The following is a 23,775-nucleotide window of genomic DNA, read 5'->3' as shown; positions in this document are numbered from 1 at the left end:
GAGTGCTGGCGGGAACCAAACAGGGAATCCCGGAATCCCGTATTTTCATTGGTTCGGCATATATAGAGGAGAAACCCTTGCGTCAAATGGAAAAATACCCCAATTAGAGTTTGTTTGCTTTATCATTTTTGTTGTTTCATGCAATCACTACAAACATGGGCATAATCTAAAGGGTCTCTCTTTCAAAAACGATCAAAAGTAAGCGCTCTGAGAAATGATCAAATCTGTAACCGAATTGGAACGTTGTTGTCAAGTGAGGCGGAATTTCATTGGTTAAAATCGTGCAAATTTTTCTTATTATATTATTCATTTGTCAAATTTCTTCATTTTATAATGTTAATTTATGTGTAAATATTTTCAACATTTTGAAAATATGTTAGATTTCACTGCTGAACTATTTCAGTTGGTGACCTGACGTATTTGCATACTGATAGACTGATGACATCACCAACTTGTCTTTTGTGGCAGTACGAAAACTGCTGCTCAGGTTTCGTGACAAGTTGCACCATAGATTCAAGATGACAACAACATCAACGTTCAGTGGTATTCAGGATGAATCCAAGACATCATCAAGGTAAAGGATGAAGTCTTTTGTTGTGGAAAAGGACGGCGATTTGAAATGCGCAGTTGATATTGTTTCTGCCTTCGAGAGGTACCGCCTGCAGGCTCAATGCATTCAGAGTCCAAAAATAGATCAGGAATCGAATGCAAACCACTTGTGTGTTCGTTCTAGATGACTGCCCCTTCATGGCAAGATGTCATTTCTCGATGCCCCTCTCTGTTATGAAATATATCCCTGCATAACAATAAAGCCAGGCCAGAGTTGCTCGGACAAGCACATTATATTTATAAATAGTTGAAATATTAATCATGAACAAATGCCAAGAAAATGACACAACTAACGTACGCTAAAAAACAGATGCCAGAATCTTAGCAAGAACCAAGCAAAGAAACACCCATGAGAAGACACATTTTAATTTTGTGTAGACACATTGTTAATTATTTGAAGATTATTTGTCAGCAACAATAACGCACGATAACAATAATTGATGAATGAAATACAGCAAGTAATTTTGTCAATGAAACAACATTGGCATATTCAACAAACAGAGACGGATATTGAAGGGGATATATATATATATATATATATATATATATATAAGGCCTTAGCAGACAACCTGCCAGTCTATACACTACTACTACTACACAACACACACACACACACACACCAGTTTTGACATTATCACACATATGTGCATATTATATATACATATATAATGAATTGGAAAAAAAACTGTGCAAAAAGTAGAGAAGATGATACAGAAGCAAAGTAAATGTTTTTGTGAAGGAAAAAGAATATGCATTCTGTATCTGGGCTTTTTCCACCCAGTTACTTTGATTGTAGATAATTATTAAGACATTTGAAAGTGATGATGTTTTGTGTGCATCAAAAAAGGCTATTTCCATTTCCACAGAATGACATCCAAAAAGAAATTAAACAGACTGCAGCTGAAAACAGCATGCTTTTTGTCAGATTATACCTATAGAAGAAAATAAAACAGGTTATATGCTTATCATAACAATCTTGCTGCTTATACTTGTAGATATGTAAGAGAGTAATTGTCCAAACAATGACAAACATGGGTTCAGTCCAGATAAAAAGTGAATCATGTTCTCAGAAACTTTGCAATCTAGTGGGTTGGTTTGGTTGGGGGTTTTTTTGGTGTTTTTTGTACACCTAAGAGGGTACCCACTTTAGAGGGGAAAGCTCTCTGCTGATACTCTCTCCCTCCTGGCTGTAACTGAGCTGACAAAGTATCTGCTGTGCTTCCAGTGTGCCTCGGGTCAAGTGATCAGTGACAGAGAGTAAGAAAAAATAAAGACACGTGATTCCCATCTGTTGTAAGTCAAGCCTGTCAACTCTGGGTTGTCATTTCCCGCTAGCCAAACACTGAAAGAGTTCACAGATGGTAATGGCCATGCCCCCTTTCTGCGTCTTCTGTCTGGTCTTTAACCTGTTGTCTTACACTGCTCTTCTCTCTTATCCCCCTCTTTTCAGAAAGAACTGCAGCCTTATTGTCAGTCATTGTCACCTGCTCAAAATTGATGTCTGATTGGACAGATGGAGTGGACAAAGCATTGAATATTGCTGTTGGTTTTGTCACTGTCTTTTTTATCACCTTGGAGTTCAAACCAATCATCAGACAAAATCTACACATCTTCTCATCATTATTACCACACTCAGTCATCTGCAAAGTTGTGTAAATCTATTGAATGGGACCTCTGTATTTGCTGGACAATATTTCTGTATTTGCTGGACAGTGTTTCCAGCGCCCATTTTGGATATGACGCAAACCCTCTTTTCAAATGCACTCAACGTGGTCCACTTAGTAAAACATTATCAAGTAGAAATTGGTCCTCCACCTGACTTAGGTTCATTGATTTGTATGTTTATAATCCAGACACACTGAACTAACCATTCTGTGTTCATTGAAGTTGAACCAAATCCTAATGAAGGAACATGAAGTTGAACCAAATCCTAATGAAGGAACAATCTGAAGATGCAGAACAGCAATGGATTTCTGACAGGCACTATGGCAACATTTTGTGCAGGATGTCAGCTGTTGTCTTATAGGCACTGAACGATTGTGTTGCAGGATCTTATGATAAATAAGAATCATGGCAGAGAATTTAAACATGTGGCGTATAAAATGTATTAATCTTCCTTAGCAGAATAGATGAACAGTATTATTAAAGAGGGTCCTAGACTCGTCAAGTTTCAATGCTGGAAACTATGGTTGGTGGAAAGCCAGCTCCAAAAGCTTTCCCTTACAGTCACATTGATTTACTTACACTTACTTAACCGTGACCCAACTAGTGCAGACTCCGGCAGGGGTCTGGTACAGTCACATTGATTAAACTTAATAGGAACAGTCTCCATTCCAGTTGTGTGCCCCTGAAACCGCAGCCTCAAAATCATCAGAATCACGTTATGTGGTTGCTTCCCTTAGCAAAAGTTACACACGATTTTGGTTTGTTTTTGTTTTTTTTGGTAATTTATTACATTTACTATTGCAATGAGCACAATAACTAGCAACATTGAGCTAAATTATACAGCAAAGACATGAAATTACTGGAGAAAAAAAGTGGTTTTGTATGTGTGCATGACCTACGATTAATCAAGAGGAGGTGGGGTAAGGAGTGAAGCTGATAAGAATACTACTTTCCGTGTGTGAGGAAGAGGGTGATGACCATGGCAATGTTTAAACGATGTTGATTAACAGTGTATCGGAGACATTTCTTATGACATATTTTAGGGGTGACCAGCCATTACCTGATTCGGGAGTAAAATATTCTAAGAACAAAATCACCGAATTGACCATCACATTCTATCTGTGGTCTTCAGTGGTTATTCACCCAAAATGTCAAAGACTGAAAGGTATCCAAATAAAAACAAAAAGAAAAAAATCAAAGCTTTCATTTGGGGATTTACCATAATGGTACACAATTAACATAAAAAAATTGTTTATTGATAATGATTGTTAATGCTACAAATAAATTGAAGTATGTGGCATATCTGGCTTAGACAGTAGTTTTCTCCATTTGGTTCTTGAAATCCAGTAAAGATAAACAACAATCACCACATTTGCATTATAATTGCAACGAGTTTCTGTACTGATGTTGTTGATTAAGCAGATGTGGTGTAGCATGCATGGATCACACATGGATCAGTCTGCCCACTTAGTAGTTTGACGCTTCCTAGTTTCCTGGAAACTGAAATTTGAAATTGATAGTTATGGCTGTTGATTACCATTCCCTATTCCCATCATATTACAGACCTGCACATATGAATTCCTTGGCCATAGGGTTTTTGTTTTTGTTGTTTTTTCCTTTCTTTTTTTCCTTTTTTTCTTTCCACAATATTTATGACACTTGTATTCTTGTATAAAGAAAAAATATACATATATATTTAAACAGCAACATATTCTTAAGAAAGTCACCCTTCAAAAGTAAAGCTTCCTAAATTGTACAAACATATTTGGATAAAAACGAATTATTATCTGTATTTTTTGCAAGAGGCAAGACAGGTTACATTATACTGTTTATAGGGTGAATTTATTAATAGTATGCATACCATTTTGCTCACTTTGCATTTGATTTCATGCTCACATTCATGTCATGCTTTTGACCTAACCTTCCCTTCTCTCTCCCCCCCCCCCCTACTCCATCTCCCTAGCAACAGACATCCATACACTAATACATGTAAGAACTCACACACATACCACACACACATACCCCTCCCCTTCCCATCCTCCACCACACACACACACACACACACACACACACACACTTAGTGATCACACACATATTGAATGCTGATTTAATGAAGCACAAGAGCATTAGATTCTAAAAGTAATTTTTTAGCAGAAAAAAAGAGTGTGCGCACATGTTGTAGAAGATACACCTGCTACTGGCTTGTTTATGGGTGTGAATTTGCAGTGCACTTGAACCAGTTCAGTGCCAGGGAATTTGTATTTAAAAAAAGAGAGAGAGAGAGAGAGAAAAGCGCTCTCTCCTTGCCAGGGAATTTTGAGAATTCAGGGGATTTTTTTTTTTAACCAAGTACAAAAACTATACAAAATATCGAAGCAAAGTAAGCATTTTTGTGACAGAAAATGAACATGGATTCTGAATCTGAGCGTTTTATCTATTTATTTTGATTGTAGGTAACTATTCAAGCATTTCAAAGTGATGTTAATAAGTTTTGTGCACCAACAATGTCTAATTTCACCTCCCAATGGAATCCAAAAAGCAAATAACAAAATATGACTGGAAATAACATGCTCATAGTCAGGATATACCAGTAGAACTTCATCTAGATGAAAATAAAACAGGTTAATGTTTGTGACAATATTAACAGTCTTGTGAACTCATACACGAATAAATGTCCCAACAGTGACAAATGAGGGTTCTGTCAAAATGTAAAATCAATCATGTTCTCAGAAACTAGACAGTCCAGCTTTTTCTTTTTACACGAAAGAGCATTCCCCCTTATAGAGTGGGTAGCCCTTTGACGATACTTCTCCTTCCAGGTTGAAATTTAGCTGATAAAGTGTCTGCTGTGCATCCAGGTGTTGGTCAACAAATCAGTGACAAAAAGCATGAAAAAATAAATCACAAGATTCCAGTCCACTGTCAACCCTAGGTTTCATGAAAATCGTGGATGATTGGCTAAAGTCCAATTCCTGCCAGATGAACACTGTGAAAGATAGTTCACTGAAGTCATGAACACACCCCTTTGCCACACCTTCTGTCTGGTCTTCGACGTTTCATCTTACACCACTCCACTCTCTCTCCTCCCCTTCTTCACAAATTATATGAAAGTACTGTGCCCTTACTGTCACTGTGTCAGCCATTGTCACCTGCGCAAAATTGATATCTGATTGGTCAGATTGACTGGAGAAAATATTGCTGTCAGTTTCATCACTGTTGTTGTCATCACCTTCGAGTTCAAACCAATCATTGGACAAGATAGAAGCATCTCTCATCATTATTACCATATATATGTAATCTTCTGCAATGTGTGTAAATCCATTGACTGGTACCACTGTCAGCTGGACAGTTTCTGACATTAGTTTTGCACATGACACAAACCTACTTTTCAGGCACGCTTGACAAAAGTCCAGTTAAAGAACCATTATCAAGAAGAATGGGGTGCTCATTTGATAAGTTTGTTTATAATCCAGACACATTACACTAACCATTTAGTTCTGTTTGTGTACATTGAACTCAAAAGTCTTATGAAGGAAAAATCAACATAATGTAGGACATCGGTGGATATCTTTTACTGCTGTACTTTATAAGCACTACGGCAAACATTTTTTGTTGGACATCAGTTGTTTTATAGGCACTCAACTGGTCAAAAAAGGTTAACATTTTATACATTTGCAGTTGTACAATATTGAACTTTAATCATTTACTAACCCAGACTGGCTGAGTATTGGAAGCGCTTCAGTTCAAATTCAGAATAGTGCATTTCAAAACTGGGTATATATTTTTTTTTCAGTGTGTAATTGTATTTTGATTAATTCAACTTCAAGAATGCTGGTATTGTTCATCTGATTTTATTCATCCTATATTTCTAAATAAAGACCTTAGCACATAACATAATAAGGTCTAAAATTTCATCTCTTATTTTTTTCCATCAGTTTTGGACCAAACAAAACTAGTTAACATGAATTTGCGATCTCTGACAAACTTAGCACTTATCTTTCAGGTGTTCTTCCAACTCTAAAGTTCAGTAAGTATGTGTGAAATAGCAGTTCCACGTTATTTGTGAATGGAATCTTTTTCATTGCATCACAAAAGGTGTATTGGTCACTCCCCATCAGTCTCATTCTTTTTAGGATATTATTATTTTGGACCAAAATTCTAAATCAAATTCTTGATTTGGAATCATTTAATTTTATTTCTTTTATTTATTATTTTGAAAACATTTTTCTAATTATATTGCACTACTTATAAAGTTTTCTCTCCCAGTTAATGAATGATTTTATGTCAGTTTTTTTCCTTGCAAAAATTGCTTTAGACTGATGTACACCATCCACCAGAGGTGACATTAACAGAAATGTAGATGCATGGCTGCAAGTCCAAAGCAGACTTAACACCACTCTCAGCAAAACTTGTTTCCACAGCATATTTTTTAAAGACATTCTGAATTTGACTCAAAAAAGATCAAAGATCATGTGTCGAATGTACAGAAAAACCAAAACAACCAAAGAAAATCACCTGACAGTATTAGTAGAGAAGCCAATAATATTTTAGCTACAAGTGCTCTTTTTGCTGATTCAGTGCAATAGTACAACTTTTCTCTTTTCACCTCTCTCTCTTCACACACACACACACACACACACACACACACACACACACTCTGAGTGTGAGACAGAGGGCATGGGGTGGAAAGTTTCCATTTTCAATATTGTCTGGTCAGTGGTTGTTGGAGTATAAAGCAATTGTTCATTATTCTGTTTCTTCAGAAAGCGTGTTTCTTGTTGGTGTTAAATTCTGCAGTTGTGTTGGGTGTTTTTTCCAGTCTGTTTTTTGTTCTTATATAATCCTGCATTAATGTTGTTTGCCAGAGGGTTTCTGGTTTTTGTTCATAATGAATTCTCCATGTATATTGTGTTTGCCTTCGAGTGTCTAGTTTTTGTTTGTATTAGATCGCACTTTTACATTATACTAGCAAGAGAGTCTGTTTCTTGTTAGTATTACTATTTGGTTCAGCATTTATGTTGTATCTATTTGCCAGAGAATGTTTCTTGTTGAGCAGTATTAGATCCTGTATTTATGTTGTGTTTACCAGACAGTGTCTGTTTCTTGTTTGTATCAAACCCTGTATTTGTGTTGTGTTTTGTCAGCATGTGTCTGTCTTTTTTTTGTCTTTTTTTTCTTTTTTTTTTCTTTTCTTTTTTTTTGCATTTATGGTCTATTAACATTTTTAATCAACCATTTACCATTATTCTATGTTTCTTGACTGGTTTTAAGAACTGACAGGTGATCAGCCCTGAAATGCCCCTTTTATTGACTCTCTTGTGTAAACAAAGTGAGTCTATGTTTTAACCCGGTGTTCAGTTGTCTGTGTGTGTCTGTGTCCGTGGTAAACTTTAACATTGACATTTTCTCTGCAAATACTTTGTCAGTTGACACCAAATTAGGCATAAAAATAGGAAAAATTCAGTTCTTTCCAGTCATCTTGTTTTAAACAATATTGCACCTCTGGGATGGGCACAAAAATTTTTTTAAAATAAGCCTAATTATATGCAAACTGCATTTACTGTTATATTTATATTTTTTGTATTCTCTAAACTTGGCACTTTGATCTGATATTCTGACACAACAACAAGAGCAGTCATTATTATCATTTTTTGTTCAAACAGGAACTTCTTTTGCTAAGCATGGAAGTTTTATTTATTTTGCAAACGTTTTGGTGCAGATAGTAAAAAGGGGAAATTACTCTGTAATTAATGCTAGGGGACTTAATTTGCTTTAAACTGCTCTTTCTCATCTTAAACATTACATTTTGAAATTATACTCAATACATAAAAAGCTTGTGTGTTTTACTCTCAGTGTACAGGGCTTTCACTATGTTCATTCGCCCATGTGGTCTTTTTCGGAAAATACTAAAATCAATACGACAAGTGGACTTTACAGATCTGTTGGCTGAGCCCTGAAGGTCATGGGCAAAAATCAATTGTGTACACATATTTATACACATTCAAAGCGCATGCTCATATTCTTCGCGAACGCAAACGACACCATTTTGTTTCAAGTTGTTGACCTGCCCATTCAATCCTATATTCAATGGACAATACATGATAACATGTGATAGAAAGTTGGAGAAGGAAACCGTTAAATATTTATTCAGAGAAAGATTTGTGAACGCCTCATCACTTACTGGATTATGCCCCAAACTGCCATAAAAATATCCACAGAATCAGTCGGAATTCACAGTTAGAAATTGTAAACCATGCAAGTTAATACCTTTGAACTGATCACCCTTGAACTGATCACGATGAAACGAAAAAATTTCCAGTCTTGACTTTTCTCAAAATGAAGTCCTTTTCACTTCTTACGACATTTAGAAGTACTTGTACTTGGCTCTACATGTTATTAGTTTAACAAAATACTAAATTTTCATATCAACTTTAAAACTAGAATGAATATAAAAAAAAAAAGAGAAATTGAATCGACCGTGCCGTACTACATTCCCGGCGGGTGTAACTAAACTTGTACATCTATCTAGATCTCGTGAAAACGGCTAAATGTTGCAGTGTGATTGCAGCGATAGCCATTAAAAAGAATTTTTTATTGCCCTTAAAGATTTTTTGAATGCCCAAGATACACCAGCATAATATGATTTAAACAGTGTTCTCACTGTGAATACTGCAATTGATTTATCGCCCTTTAAAAAAAGTATGTTCAAATGTTAAATTTTAGAATGTCAGTTAAGGAGCCATGATAATGTAATGGATAAGGCAGTTTCTTCTCACCCGAACACGCAGGGTTTGAATCTGGTTAGGACTTTTTTTTTCTTTTTTTAAACGCGAAGCTTTATAATAACAAATACAGAACACCTTTTAACAATTAGATTTGTGTATCACAAGTGAGTCTTGAAGGCCTTGCCTCTCTTGTGATTATTGGGCTGTCAACATGATTTGATTTGATTTGTGTTTGCCACTTTTGCCAGAGAATGGCTGTTTCTTATCACTGAGATATGAGTGTTAAATCCTGCATGTATGCTGAGTTTGCCTGAGAGTGTCTGGTTTCTTGTGTGTACTGAATCATGCATTTAGATTGTGCTTGCCATTGAGTGTCTGGTTTGCTCTCAGTATTAAATCCTTTAAATTTTATGTTGTGTTTGCCAGAGTGCCTTTTTTCTTATTAGTATTAGATTCTGCATGATTAATGTTGTGTTTGCCAGAAAGTGTCTGTAGCAAAAAGTTATTAGTACTATTACTACTATTAGATCCTGCATTTATGTTGTGTTTTTCCACACTGTCTGTTCCTTGTGAGTAATAGATCCTGCATTTATGTTGTTTTTGCCAGAGAGGGTCTGTTTCTTGTTAGTATTAGATCCTACATTTATTTTGTGTTTGCTAGAGACTGTCTATTTCTTGCTCGTGTTAAATACTGCATTTGTGTTGTGTTTTGCCAGAGTGCTGAAGCCACCAGGAGGAGGGTCCAGCAACATCTTTGGCCCAAGTGATTCAAGCCCCAGTCACAAGGCAAGGCCTGGTGCCTGCAAGCCATCAGAAGCGGGTGTCTTTACCTCAACCTCCGACTCCTCCATGAAAAGCGCCGCACAGCGGTCTGCCCGTGATGGTGATGATTCGTTCAATCGCTTGTTTGGTGCAAATAATGCTGCCCAGTCTCCCCTCAGCCTTAAATGCTTGGATGCTAGCTCACGCGTCAATACTCACGACAACCTCTTTGGGGGTGACATATCCCCCCCAACCCGCCGCGGTTCAACTTCGAAAAGCAGCTCTACCCATGACCACATTTTTGGAGAAAGTAGCACTGGTTCTGGGGAAGGATTTCAGAGTAGATACACAGATTTTAAAAGGGGTATGCAAGCAGGTTTTCCACATGGCAGTTTGCAGCACATTAAAGTTTTATTTTCTTTGTTTTTTATTTTTTTGACAAAGTTTATGTTACAAAATTTGTGAGTTCTGCTTTCCTAAGTACACTACTCGCCTTTTTTTTTGTTTGTTTGGTTTTTTCTGTTTTGGTTTTGTTTTGTTTTTGGTTTTGTTTTGGTTTTTTTGTTTTAATTGAATATTTTGAATTAAAGATTTAAATTTACTTTCAGCTATAGTCATAGCAGGTCAAATGAACCTGTATCTGTTTGAAGAGTAACCAGTTTTTAGATATATTGTAGAATGATATATAATGACTAATTTTGACTGTCTTTTTTTTTCAAGTTACTGAGAATTAAATTGATCAAATTTTAATTACAGAACCCAGAAGTAAAATTTAAAGTAGCTTTCAGTTGCACTTGATGTAAAATTGTATATAGAATTGTAATTTCAGGTGGACAGTATTTGCTGAATTCTTAATTTGATTTCTACATCCTTGCGATTCTCCTTTGTTTTCACAAAAATTTCCTGCAGGAACAGGTTGTGATCACATGATAATTATTATAGCACGCAGTCCAGTTTCCTGATTTTGGCTGTACTGTTGGTGTCTGGTCTGCTGCTGAGCTGACTTGTGCTCTGTATAATTTTGTAATTCTGGTTTTAAAAGGGTTTCAGTGGATTTGATCATCTCTGCCAAGATTCCAGCTACTCATTGGCTGACTGGATTCCTTTCATTGCAAGGGTATGAGTGACCTAGGCAGCAGAGAACTAGTGTGAACAATGCACAAACTGGTGTGGAAGACCTAGATTTGTGCACTGGAAATTTTGAGTGATGATAATTTTGTCGCTTCCTTTCCTTGGAAAGTGTATTAATTTATCAGCTGCTTTTGAAGTTGAATATAATCGATTACATGAAGACCAGACTGAAAACTAGGATGGCTAATCGAAGTGAAAGTTGCTACATGATGTCTGTGTGATGATAAGGGGCATTGCGCTGACAGGAAGTGGAAGTAATGGGGGTTGGTTGTAGAGTCTGACCTATGGGCTGATGCACTGCATGGTGACCTTTCGTGAGACTGTGACCTTCCCCCCTGCTTCTGTGTGTCTGTTGCACATGTAGTTGTCTTTCCTTAGTTCTGTCAGTGCTGCAAAAAATAATACATTGGCTTTGTTCTTTTGCAGCCTGTCCTGACCCTCTGTCTGTTGCATTGTACTGTTTTGTGCATTAGTGTGTTCCTGGGTTGTGAATCCTTCATGATGGTGAATATTTTTTTGTTTTTTTTGTTTTAATCTTCCTGTGACTTTCTCTCTCCATGCTGTTCTGTATGCTAGTGTAGACTAATACTAGACTGTTCCCCGTGATTCATATTGTTGCTGCATGACAAAGCTTTGTCAGTTTCTATTACTGTCACTGTGTCAGTGCTCGGTAACCCTTTTTTTTTTTCTTTTCTTTTTTTTTCTTTTAACTACAAATTTTGTTTTATTTACTTTGCTTTGCATTATACATGCTCTTGGTGCTGTATGCCAGTATAGTACCTTCACTTGATACCCGTGCTACGTGAAGTTCATCTGCCTTCTCTAACTCATCTTTTTTCCTCTTGTTAAGCTGGTTTGAAAAAAAACACCCTGGTTTTGTGTTTTTATTGTATGCAAGATTTGATTGTAGGTGCAGTATATGTACTAAGGTATGTCAGCTTCCATTTTTGTGTAAGTGTCAATGCTGCACTTTTTGTTGCTGTTGTTGTTATTGCCTAAGTAAGTCTTAGCCGTGTCTCCCTGTGATATGCCATACATGTTGCCGAATTGTCTTTAATCATTTTATTTGATACCTTTAACTGATCATAAAACGTTCTCTCATCAGAAGTGAAAATGTTGAACTGTTTGGCTATTTTGCCTGTGAAGAAGGCTTGCTCTGTACAGTTGAGTGTTTCAGAATTAAATGGTTGTGAAATGGTAATGTGAAGCAAAGCTGTTTATTGATCTAAAGACTAGACTTAACACATGAATATGGTTGTCATTTGGGGAGTTTCTGAAATGTTAACATTTTCATTCTTTTTTTTATATGAAAGTAACAAATGCTCTCAAAGCTCTACATAACAAGTTATTTGATTTTCAGGCTTAAAGTAACTCAGTCTGGCTCAGGATGATTTCATTGTTAAACTTCCTGCATTATTCACATTGTGACTAGATTTCATTATTAAACTTCCTGTATCATTCATTGTGACTAATTTACACACACACAGACACACACACACACACACACACACACACACACACACACACACACACACACAATGATATATATATATATTATGACCATGCATTGAAAGTGCCTTTGACATTAAGTATGAAGACTACTTGCGCATGCACTTTTTTTCACTTTTCACTGCACATTACAAATAAATGGTTAGGTTGACAGTTAGCAGTTCTTAACAACATTATTCTTTTATGCAGAGCAGAAACTTTGATAATGATTCCAGCTGCAGATTTAGTTATTGCATTTGGTATACTTTAATCAGTGTTTGAACAGCTGTCAGTGGCTGGGGTTAGAACTGCTGACAACATGGATATTACAGGCTTATTCTGAGTTATTGTTATACAGGATCGAGCATAATTTTGTTGTGGCACATCAAAAACTATATGCATGTAGTGAAGTTGTGAAATAAAATTAATTTTGAGGAATTTGTTCTTTTGAAGTTAACCATTTATTTTTTAACATCAGCTATATTTATACCTTTTACGGTTTCATATCAAATGATTTAATTTACTTTCGTTTTTCTTTTTCTTTTTCATCACCATTTTTCCTAGCATGGAAGAAGTTGCATGCTTGACTCTTCTGTTATTTGGCTTGGAATATATTGCTGTTTGCTTTGCCGTTCACATGCCCAGACTAAATGTTCAACCTGTACATGCATGCATGCATACCACCAGTAGACGCTTCAGTAACCCAATAGTGTGACTGCATGGCAGCTCACTTGTTCATGTTTATGAATCAAGAAAATGTGAGGTTGTAAAAAAAAAACCCGTTAGATTAGATTACTATCTTTTAAGGTATCAGTGTGTTGTATGTGATTTAAACTTGAGCATTTTAAGTATATTATTTATTACAAATACAGTATATGTGGTGATAATTGTTCAGTATTAAACCATGAAAATATCCATGATGTTTTTCAATAAGGAAATAAGGACAATTATGTAAATGCTATTATGACATGGAATTTAAAGTGAATGAACAATGTTTTTGAAGATTCAGTATTATTTACAAGTTGAAAACAAAATCAATACGTTTAATTACTAAAAAAATAAAATAAAAAAAAGGAGGATACACTTTTCTGTCTCTCTGTGTTAAATATCTGCTGAATGTGGTGGATTCCATTTTTGAAAACCAGTTTTTGTGCAACGTACAGTATTGTGTTAGAGTGAAGTGCATTTGTGTGTGTATACATGTGTGTATTTGTGTGTTATTGCATGGATGTATTTTGTGTGTGTGTGTGTTTCTGAAATAGCAAAGAATGGAAATAATTGCCTGAAGTGTGAGAATGAAAAGATTATGTTAATAACTAAGTATGGTCATATTTATAGCTGTTACATTAAAGAAATCAAAGAGAAATGTTTTGTGACAAAGAATAATACAGTACAATACAGTACAAAACAATACTCTTTAATGTTATGAATTTTAATGTGGTCATCAAAGAAGGAAAGGATGCTCGAACTAAACTTGTTACATCAGATGATTTGATTGCAGGTCACTACAACCCCATTACGGGTGCTGACTACAAAGACCTGGCACCCAACCACCACGCTTTACATGTGAAAGTAAGTTGGCTTACTCAACCACATTAAACACTTGTCTTTGGTGGGATCGGGAGGTGATGAACTGTGTCAGCATGTCGTTGATAGATTATACAGTTTATTTGATAAGTAAGCATCCATGCCAACCATTACAAATTTGCTGTACATTTTACAGATTTAAATCTTGGCTATGAGATTGTAAATTTCATCTTTTTTTTATGGTTTACTGCCCCCTCTCCCCCCTGAAAAAATAAAATAAAATGAAATTTGTTAAAAGTTCACTTAATCAATTTTGACAGTTGATGTTTGTTTTTTGTTGTTTTTTTTTTTTAACGATTGATGGTGTTGTTGAAACTGTTTAAAATGATTAATGGAAATGTTGAAACTTAATCCATTTCGCAAGTTGGTGTTTCTTGATATTTACAGGTATGTTGAAACTTAATCCATTTGCCCAATGGGTGTTTTTTGAAACTGACTTTAGGGGAATGTTGAAATTTATACCCTTTTTTTTTCTTCTTTTTTTTTCTTTTTTTAATCTGGGGATGATAAATTTAGCAGAAGGGCATCACAGCCTGTCTTATTTGCATCGAGGAGCTTAATGGTTGGGCTTAATATGTCATGAATTTTGTTTTGCAGGATGGGTTTTGTTTTGTTTGTGACAGAGGTTTGTGTGTAATACAGTTGAAAATTTCATTTAGTTGGGCAGTCCTGGTTGGGACCTGTGTGGTCAGCTGGACTATAAGTAGGTCGGTCCGCGGCCACTGTGGCTGTGGTTAACAGCGCAGTCCAGACCCATAATTTGACCATTTTCAACTCGCTCGTTTCACTACCAAACTTAATTAAATGACACCAATCTTATACTGGAATAAAGTTCATTCTTTCATCCATCTTCCTGTGGTATTTGTTTTTATCATTCGAGTCAAACTGGTATGTGCCGGGCGTTCAAACACAAAGGGTGTCGCGTCGATTTTTACTGCGGTGACAGACTCCGCCGTGCTTGCCGCGCGAGCAGAATAATATGTGTGTCACTCGATCGTTTCGCGCTGCATTGTTTGGCCATGTATAAATTTAGAAACTATGTCACTGGCAAGCCAGGATTCTCAAGTTTTGATTTGCTAGAAATTTGTTGGGGTTTTCACAGAAAGTAGATCTGAAAGTCGCAGCGAAAGTGTGAGACTGATGTTTGCGACCCTATAACATACGAACCAGTGTTTCAAATCACGAGCAAATTACAAGAAAAGAAAGTTTAAACTATGCACTTTCAAGTGCAATTCATGGCTTTTCTATAAAGAGAGAGTCTCGAACGCGCTTTGGAAGAAAAACGAGTGACCGATTTCGGATCCCGCAACGCTGCTTGACCATGGCGGCGATCGAAGCCGTCTGCTCGTCATCATCGTTTGAAGAATGGAAAACACGCCAACTTACAGGTTTGTAAGCAAATTTTTTTTCAATATGTTTATTTTGAAAATAAATGTAAATCATATTTTTTATATTTTTGTGGGTTTGGATGAATCCTAACAACTTTGCTTCAGCAGTGTTGATGTGTAACTGGGAACAGTAACGCTTCGTCAGTCACGTTATTTTTTAGCACAATTATGATCTTTTATTCAAAAATTTACCGCGATCGACAGCTGTATCTAGAAGATGAAGTGTCAGATTATTCAGTAATTTTTTTGTTGTACAAGGGTTTTGAGTTAGTGAGAGCGGATTGATAGTTTAATATTGTGACCGACGTCGGACAGCATGGGAACACGTGTATCTTTCCACTTCTGTTCTGATCATCAAACGCCAAGACAGTTTCACGCGTCTGTGTGTGTGTGTGTGTGTGTGTGTGTGTGCGTGCGTGCGTGCGTGCGTGCGCGCATTAGTATGTATCTTATATACTAAGAGTGTATGCACAGAGTTAGTGTCTGTTGAACTGATGTAGCATGCATACATGAGGTTGCCTGAGTATGGATTAGTTATTGTGTGTGTGTGTATGTGTGTGTGTGTAAATGATGTGAAGAATAAATAACTTATATGATTAGTAAACATGAAATAAGTTTAAGATATGTTGTTACATAAAACTTACATCAATTTAAGTGAAACCATTACAGTGGAGTAGTAATGAAATTAGTAGATCATGTATCAGTGCACATTCATCACACACTCATGCACACACACATATAAATGATATATATGCAAAAGCATCTATGAAATGAAAAAAAAAGTATTTTAAAGCATTAGAGCTGTCTCAAATTTCATGCCTGTGTATTTCAGATGATGATCAGTATAAAGCCTTAAGGGCGACTGTTGCACACAGTGGACGAGGAAGACCACCATCAGCACCCAAGGTTCCATCCAACAACAAACTCTTGATGCAGTTAAATATGTTAAAGCATCAAGAAAACAAAACCTGGGGGGAAATGGAACATTTTCTACACAAATTGTTCCCAGAGTGTACCTTTCCACGTGTGGTGTCAATAGTTAAGGAATTCAGCAAGTGTGAAACGATCAGTGGTGCTGAATGTTTTTTACAAGAAAGGAAAGATTCATGCATCTTCCCTGGCCCCTCCTGTCAGAAGTTTGGAATTACACGTGCAGATCTTTTGAAAGGAACTGTAGAGGACTGTGAGGCTTTACTCAGTTGTCCTATTGGTCTTGTGTCTGAAGTATGTCACTTAGCTAGGATATTGAGGATAAAGGATGCAACATTGCATAAATGACACCTGGTCAGAGATTTGCCACCAACCCAACAGCTCAAATTAAAACTGGGGAGGCTCAGAGCAGATGAGGCTCGCCTGCGTAAAAACAGAAGTAAACCAGGGGGAGAGAGTGCACTTCAAGATTTTTTAGAACTTCCTTTTGAAAGTGCAGAGGTCATCAGAGACAGCAGGAAGAAGCAAAAAACTGTCAAACAGCTACCTCCTACTTCAGACCCAGAGCCAGCATGCAGCAAAGAAAAAAATGAGGACATTATCACACAGGAACTAAGAACAACGACAGAGGAGGTGTCATTTCTTAAAGCAAAACTGAGTGAAAAAGAAAGGGAACTGCAAATCAAGGATGCTGAAATGACTGGACTTCTGTTATGTCAAATATGCACATTTACAATTACTCTGGTGATATCTGACAGCATAGTATCATGATTGTAAAAAACTTGCTCATTTGTTACTAAAAACCATATACTTTGTGACTGTTTTCATTGTTATTTGCATTTCTGATAGCATAAAGTCTTCCAAAAAACTGTATTCTACATGCTTTTCTGAACGTGCACATATCTGAAATGTTTTTGTAGCATGAAAACTTTCTGAGATATCAGCATTATAAGTCAGCATGTTATCACTGTGAAATCAGGCCATTCGACACTTGACAAAACTGAATATTTTGCTATTTTGAAGGCACTGTCTCTCTCTAAGCATGTTCTTGAGTAGGCGAGAAAAAATTCAGCATAAACTAGGTATTGGTGGAACCAAGTACAGCAAAGAACAATGTGGTAAGTCTTCATCTTAAAATTTTATGACAGTCTAAAAATAGCAATTTGTTAAATCTGTCAAAACGCGTCATTTTTGCACATTTTTAGACGCCGTTTTCTTAAAAACTACTGGGTATAATGCAATGAAAATTTGCATGTGAACTTAGTTTTTTATGTTCTTTCCAATGGTGTAATTAGTTTTTAGATATGTTGAATTTCAAAATTTAAGTGGTCCTACCTACTATAAGCCAGACTATAAGACATTTCATTTAAGGGCTTTCCAGTATCAAACACCTTCTGTCTGAAATTCTTGTCCTCTTGGTCTCAGTCAGTAAGAGTCACTATATCTGCCCTCTTTCAAATCAAAATTAAAAACCTACCTGTTCAAAGGGGCCTTTGGATGTGACGAAGCATAGTCATTTCTTTCATCCCAACCTTTACATCCCCTTTGTGTCCCCTCACACCCCATTGAAGACTTCATGTGGTGTGTGTGCTTGTGGGTGGGTGGTTATTGTATGTGTGCATGCATGCACACGTGTGTGTGCATGTGTTGGGCATATTTTGTGCCGTTTTTATAGGGGTTTTTTCTGTTCTGCATCCTCATATGCTGTTGTGCAGTATAATGCTCCATTGTTTATATTTTGATTCCAGTGTGTATCGTTTCATTTATATATTGGGAGTTTGTACCCTACAAGTACTATCTGCATTATTGCTGTTATTATTATGATGATGTCTACAGTCACCAGTATGTGTAAACAAAAATTCCCCCTCCTGGACGATAAGCTACAGTGTCAAATATTTTGTGCCAGGAGCTCCCGAAACCACAGAAGGAGCAGCCTCCGTTGCCATGCTCGGACGAGCAGTACCAGGCCAAGGGTGGCAAGATGCAGAATGTTCAGACCTCAACCCGCATCACCAACCCACCTGGCGGCAAGACCCACAAGTTGTGGTAAAACAAAGAAGAACTGTCTCTGCTGTTGGGCCTGTCTTATCAGGCCTGGGCTTCCCCACCACTCTGCAGCTTGGTGACAGAAGGGTGGTGGTCAGTTTTGCTCCTTTTTTTTTCTTTTTTCTTTTTTTTTTTCCAAGACCTGGGTTTTAGTGGCTCCTTGAAAAAGGAGGAAGACACGTGTAACTGAATTTTAAAATGATATAAAGATAACGGGGAGGATTTTCAAAGAAAGGAACTGTAACATGATAACAGAAATATTGAAAAATGGTTAAATAAACACACAAAAACCTCCACATATTCATTCTGTAAAGGTGAAAAAACAAAATAAAACTCCTGTTGCTATTCATTTGATTTTGGTTGAGTTCCAGTTTGTACAACTACAAGTGATTTTTTTTTTTTTTTTTTTTTTTTTTTTTTCAGAGAAATGCTACACACAAACTTGTCGTGTGTGTGTTTGTTTTTGTGTGTATGTTGTTGTTGTTGTTTTTTCCTTTATTTGCTGTAGCCAAAAACCATTCTGTTAAAAGTCTGTGATAAAAAAGAAAGAAAAAGAAATCAGGAGATGTGCAGCTATTACGAGATGTTAGTTAAATCACAGATTGACTTGTAATGACACAGAAGTATTCCTTCGTCACATGGCATTCTGTTATTCCAGGATCATTCAGAGTAGCCCTTGTTGTCTCATCCTGTTTTTATGATTATATTTATATATATCTATTTTTTTGTATTTGTTTATCTCTTGTTTTATTATTGTTATTATTATTATTATCATTTCAATTATTACTTCTTTTTTTATTGTTGTTGTTGTTTTTTTGTGTGTTTTTTTCAGATACTAAACTTGTTGGCTATGTACAGATTTTTATTCCTTCAAAGTTCCCCCTCTTTGGAAAGATAACTGGCTTTGCTTGTTAGAAGCCAACTGCTTTCAGGTTTTTATTCCTCTGAATTTGGATCTATTTTTTGAAATATGCCTATGCTTTGCAAAAAGCGAACTGTCTCTTGTTTTGTTTTCGGCAAAACATTAATGTTTGAATTTTCAGTTTGTTTTAATGTATACTCAGAATGCATTTTAACATTTTGTGATACTCATACATATTGAGTTTGTTTGTAGCATTTGCTTTTTTTTTTTTTTTTTTTGGTTGTTGTTGTTGTTGGTTTTTGGTTGGGTTTGTTTTTTTTTCAAACCATAGCAGCTTTATAATTGCCATTATTTTTCGTTTGGTTCAACAGTGGAGTGCCATGATCTCAAGTTTGAAATTTTCTGTTGCATTCAAACATACGGCATGTGGGGTACTGATGAATTTCATATGTTATGGAGCATAATCTTGCCTGTTCTTGTTTTAAAAAAAAAAAAAAAAAAAAAAGTCAGTTTATTAAAAAAAAAAAAAAAAAATGTTAACTTGTGTTTGCCCAGTCTGAAATTTTTTCCCTTATATTAAGACCCCACATTGTGAAAAGATTTATAGTACAAATGGAAAAAAATCTGAATTACATCTTAAATCTTTAGAGAGTTAGAGAAAAAAAATGAATGAAAAAAAGACATTGGGCATCTCATGAGATGCCTAGCTTTTTCATGGACACTTTCACAACGCATCTAGATTAAACAAAAGAGTAACTAAAACTGGACATTTTACAAAGCATAGTTAACAATGAAAAAACTGAGGAAGTAAAAAAAAAACAAAAACAAGAGATGATAGTAAATGGAAGTCTTGTTGAATAAGGTACCCCACAGCAAAACTAGGCTCATAATTTATAGTGAAATAAGAGCAGATTACAGTTGTTGTTGTTGATTTTTTCAGAGTTTAAAAATATGAACACACATACATACACACACACACACTCACACACACACACACACACACACACAGAGTTACAACAGAGTGCATCACAATATTACTAAAAATGGTGGGAGGTGAGTGAGGAAGCAAGATACAAGACTGTATCATGGCACATTGGCACACTTCACTTTAACCATGTGGAAGAAAACCATCATGTTTAAAGGCATGGTCCGACGTTTGTGTATGCACTAATGCACACCAATGCACACTGTCCAGTCTAAATTTATGAAAATCCTGAAAACCGTTTGATGTTCACGTTTGATCAGACTGAGGCTATACAGCAGAAACTGGCAAGCAAGAATCTGTCAGATGGATTCCCTCAGGACGCCTGGATGTTGTCACGATTTGCTTTAGAAACACTCTAGTGCAGCATTGACACTTTGGTGAGTGTGTGTGTATATATATATGTTTGCATATGCGTTCCCACTCCACACCCACACAGGCTATTGTTTCTCATTTGATTACAGTTAGTGTTCCTCATTGCAAACATTCATAGTTGGCTAAAGAAACACAGCCAGTTCACAGCAAGGGAAAGAAAGGGATGATTGTGAAAACTTGTTGATTAATTTGGTGCTTCTGATTATTTTGATTTGTATTTGACACTTTTATAATGGTTCAGGCTGGTGCATTTGTTGTTTTGTCTTATTATAGTGGCTGTTTGTTGGAGATGTTTTGTTTGCAGTCAAGAAGAGAACTTCATAGAACAGAATGGTGCCATGGTGGGACTTGGATACAGATAAAGTCAGCTGGAACTCAAAGCGTATAGGTTGAAGGTCAAGTAATTGGCAACATTCATGATACAGAAACTTGCCTTGAACCAAGGACAAGATATGAGAGAGGTGATTGTTCTGCATGTTGTGACAAGAATATCACAGAAAAAAGTTCATGCTGCATGCAGAAGATAATCTGCTTCTGGTGAAACATTTGTGCTTATCTGCTTCTTCTTTTTTTGTGTGCATTTGTTCTGCGTAAGTTTTGGTTTTTGTATGCAGTGCAGGTAGATAGTAAGAACAGGTTGGCTTCTTTCATACGTTGTTGGTGTTTTGTCTGGTCATTATCAGTTGTGAGTACTGGTTATGAAGGTGTTCGTCAATTACCTTGGTCGTGATCGGTGTGATCTGCATATACCATGTTCAGAGTGTTGTGTATTTTAATACTTGCATCTTTGAGAAATACCAACAGCGCTGTAAATTAGGATGTGTTTCTCCTCTTCCAACCCCATCTGTCTGCCATGTCTCATTCATATACCATTTTTCTGCATAGCCTTGTATGGTGAACTGTGCTTCCAACCAACTGCTTAGGTGAAGTGTATGTTGGGTATGCTGGTTCTTCGATAAATCACCAAGTACTTGCATGAATTGTGGGATTTGACATGCATGTTTTATCTTCTACATTCATAATCCTCTACTTATGTGTACACAAGAGGGGTGAAATATTGGCCGAGGAGATGGATAGGAACAGCATCAGGACTCCAAGGTTCAAACCACAAGGGCACCAAGAACTACTCAGCTGTCATACCTATCAGACCCAGTTTCCAACCTTTTGGGAGCATTGGGAGAGAGAGGAGGATGTGATACTCCGTTAATTTTGCATCCTGCAACAGAATCATATATATATATATATATATATATATTCTTCTTCTTCTTCTTCTTCTTCTGCGTTCGTGGGCTGCAACTCCCACGTTCACTCGTATGCACACGAGTGGGCTTTTACGTGTATGACCGTTTTTACCCCGCCATGTAGGCAGCCATACTCCGTTTTCGGGGGGGAATATATATATAAAATCAGTTACGGCATGTTGATGACAGGAAATGTCCTGAAAGATGGCAGGAAGGTATTTGCTTATGTACTGGCCCAGTTGATTCACTTGAGGTTATAGTGTTGTCTTAGCACCTTTCAATTATCCTGTGTATTGCTTCTCAGTGTTTTAGTTAGATACCACTGTGGGAATTTTTTTGGCTGGCATTGGTGGTCAGTGGCACTGTTCATTTCAGTGTTTGTAACCATTTTGTTCTAAGAATTTACCACCTCTAGAGAATTTGCTCTTTTTTGTTACTTTTAAAGATCTTTTTGTTCCCTTTTTTTGTGCTATGCTTCTGCCTGGCCTATGGTTTCAGACTCACGAAACAGTGAAGAAGGATGGTGGAGATTTCAAGAAGCCTCCTTAAGGTTTTAACCTTTATAAAAGAAGCTTCAGGGGGAAAACTTTGTCCTGGAGTTTGAAGGGAAAACTTTTTCTGCCTCGTGCCATTTTGCATTTTAACAACAATCCACTGTGGAACACTTCACTCCTACATTCAGATACTCAGAAAAGAAGGATAGAAAACTAGAGACAAAGATGATTCAGAGAGGGTTCATCGTCGTTTGCAGAGAATGTTTCTTTGCAGGGTAGTTTTTGCATTGTCAGGAACATTCCAGAGAGGTGCAGTCACAGATCTGCAGAAGTTGGCTGGTATTGGTCTTCACTGGTGGTGTTGAATTAAAAGACCTTCATTGTGCCAGACAGAAACATAACCATGGTCGCAGAACATGATTAAAAAGAATGGACAACAAAACAAAGTGGGAAAGCAGCAAATTTTCGTCTTCCAACTTTGTATGATAATCAGAACTAGTCATGATGTCAATAATTGTTATATTGTTAGAATCTCCAGCACTGGTCACAAATGGTGTCACTCATTCTCGACTGCCATCAGAATCGTTGGATTTCTCTGTACAGATTGCTTGCTTGTTTCATTGTGCATCAGGTTTGGTGCCAGTCACTTTTTTTTTTTTTTTTTTTTTTTTTTTTTTTTTTTTTTTGACTGAAGAAAATGGGTATGTTTGTCTGTGTAATGGTCAGTGTTAAACTTATGTGATGATTATGGAAGAATATTAAAACAGTTTAATAAATGCATGTTACCAAGTGGCAAACTTATTTGAATGATTGTATCAAGATGCCATGACTCTTTTTCTTTTATTGTATGTTGTCTATTGACTAAGCCATTCAAAATAAGAGAAAAAGATGATGTGCAGGATCAATTATGTTTGCTGTTGAAGCTATAAGTTTCATGATTTTCTGCAGGACTGTACGTTGACAGGAATATTCTAGAAAAACCATCTGTTCTGCATGTATCACTTTTGCCGTTTACAACTTGGCTCCATAGAACTAGTTTCTTGTGCATTTAATTAGATTCAGATGATCATATTTATTCCATGCATGTAACTTGGTTACCAGTGCATTAGTTTTCATATATCATATTTACGACCAAAACAAAAGATCAGAAAGTTTAGGACATTGAGAAATATACTAGCCAAATGATATAATTGTCTGGCCAAGTGCAATGTCAACATCTGTTAGATCTATTGATGGGGTCTCTGTTTTCTTTGTCGTGGATCACAGTTGAATTGAGTATTATTTTGTGGTTGGTTGTTTTGTAACTTCTTATCCTGACATAGACAGTTACCACATCTCTAGTTCTGGGCATAAAGCCTCCTTGCTTGGACAAACTGCCATAAATTTGCTGTTCTAAAACTTCATTCATGTAAATTCCTTTCTTTTGTAAAATGGCTGAATACTGATTTTTATTGTAGAGTTGGCTAATAACATGTATGAAAATGAAAGTA

The 23,775-nt window shown here is 36.4% G+C and overlaps 1 protein-coding gene across 1 annotated transcript; it reads left to right on the top strand.

Annotated features, from left to right (window-relative positions):
- Window positions 1-438: 438 nt before the first annotated feature.
- LOC143299233 (uncharacterized) lies at window positions 439-23,240 on the top strand. Its single transcript, XM_076612436.1, has 4 exons — window positions 439-574; window positions 9,716-9,882; window positions 13,882-13,952; window positions 18,192-23,240. Exons 1-4 carry the CDS (start codon window positions 519-521, stop codon window positions 18,333-18,335), a joined length of 438 nt encoding a protein of 145 aa, XP_076468551.1. The 5' UTR covers window positions 439-518; the 3' UTR covers window positions 18,336-23,240.
- The last annotated feature ends 535 nt before the right edge of the window (window positions 23,241-23,775 follow it).

Source organism: Babylonia areolata, chromosome 24 (genome assembly GCF_041734735.1).
Source record: "Babylonia areolata isolate BAREFJ2019XMU chromosome 24, ASM4173473v1, whole genome shotgun sequence".
Taxonomy (NCBI): domain Eukaryota; kingdom Metazoa; phylum Mollusca; class Gastropoda; order Neogastropoda; family Buccinidae; genus Babylonia; species Babylonia areolata.
This window is presented reverse-complemented; position numbering and strand designations above follow the sequence as displayed.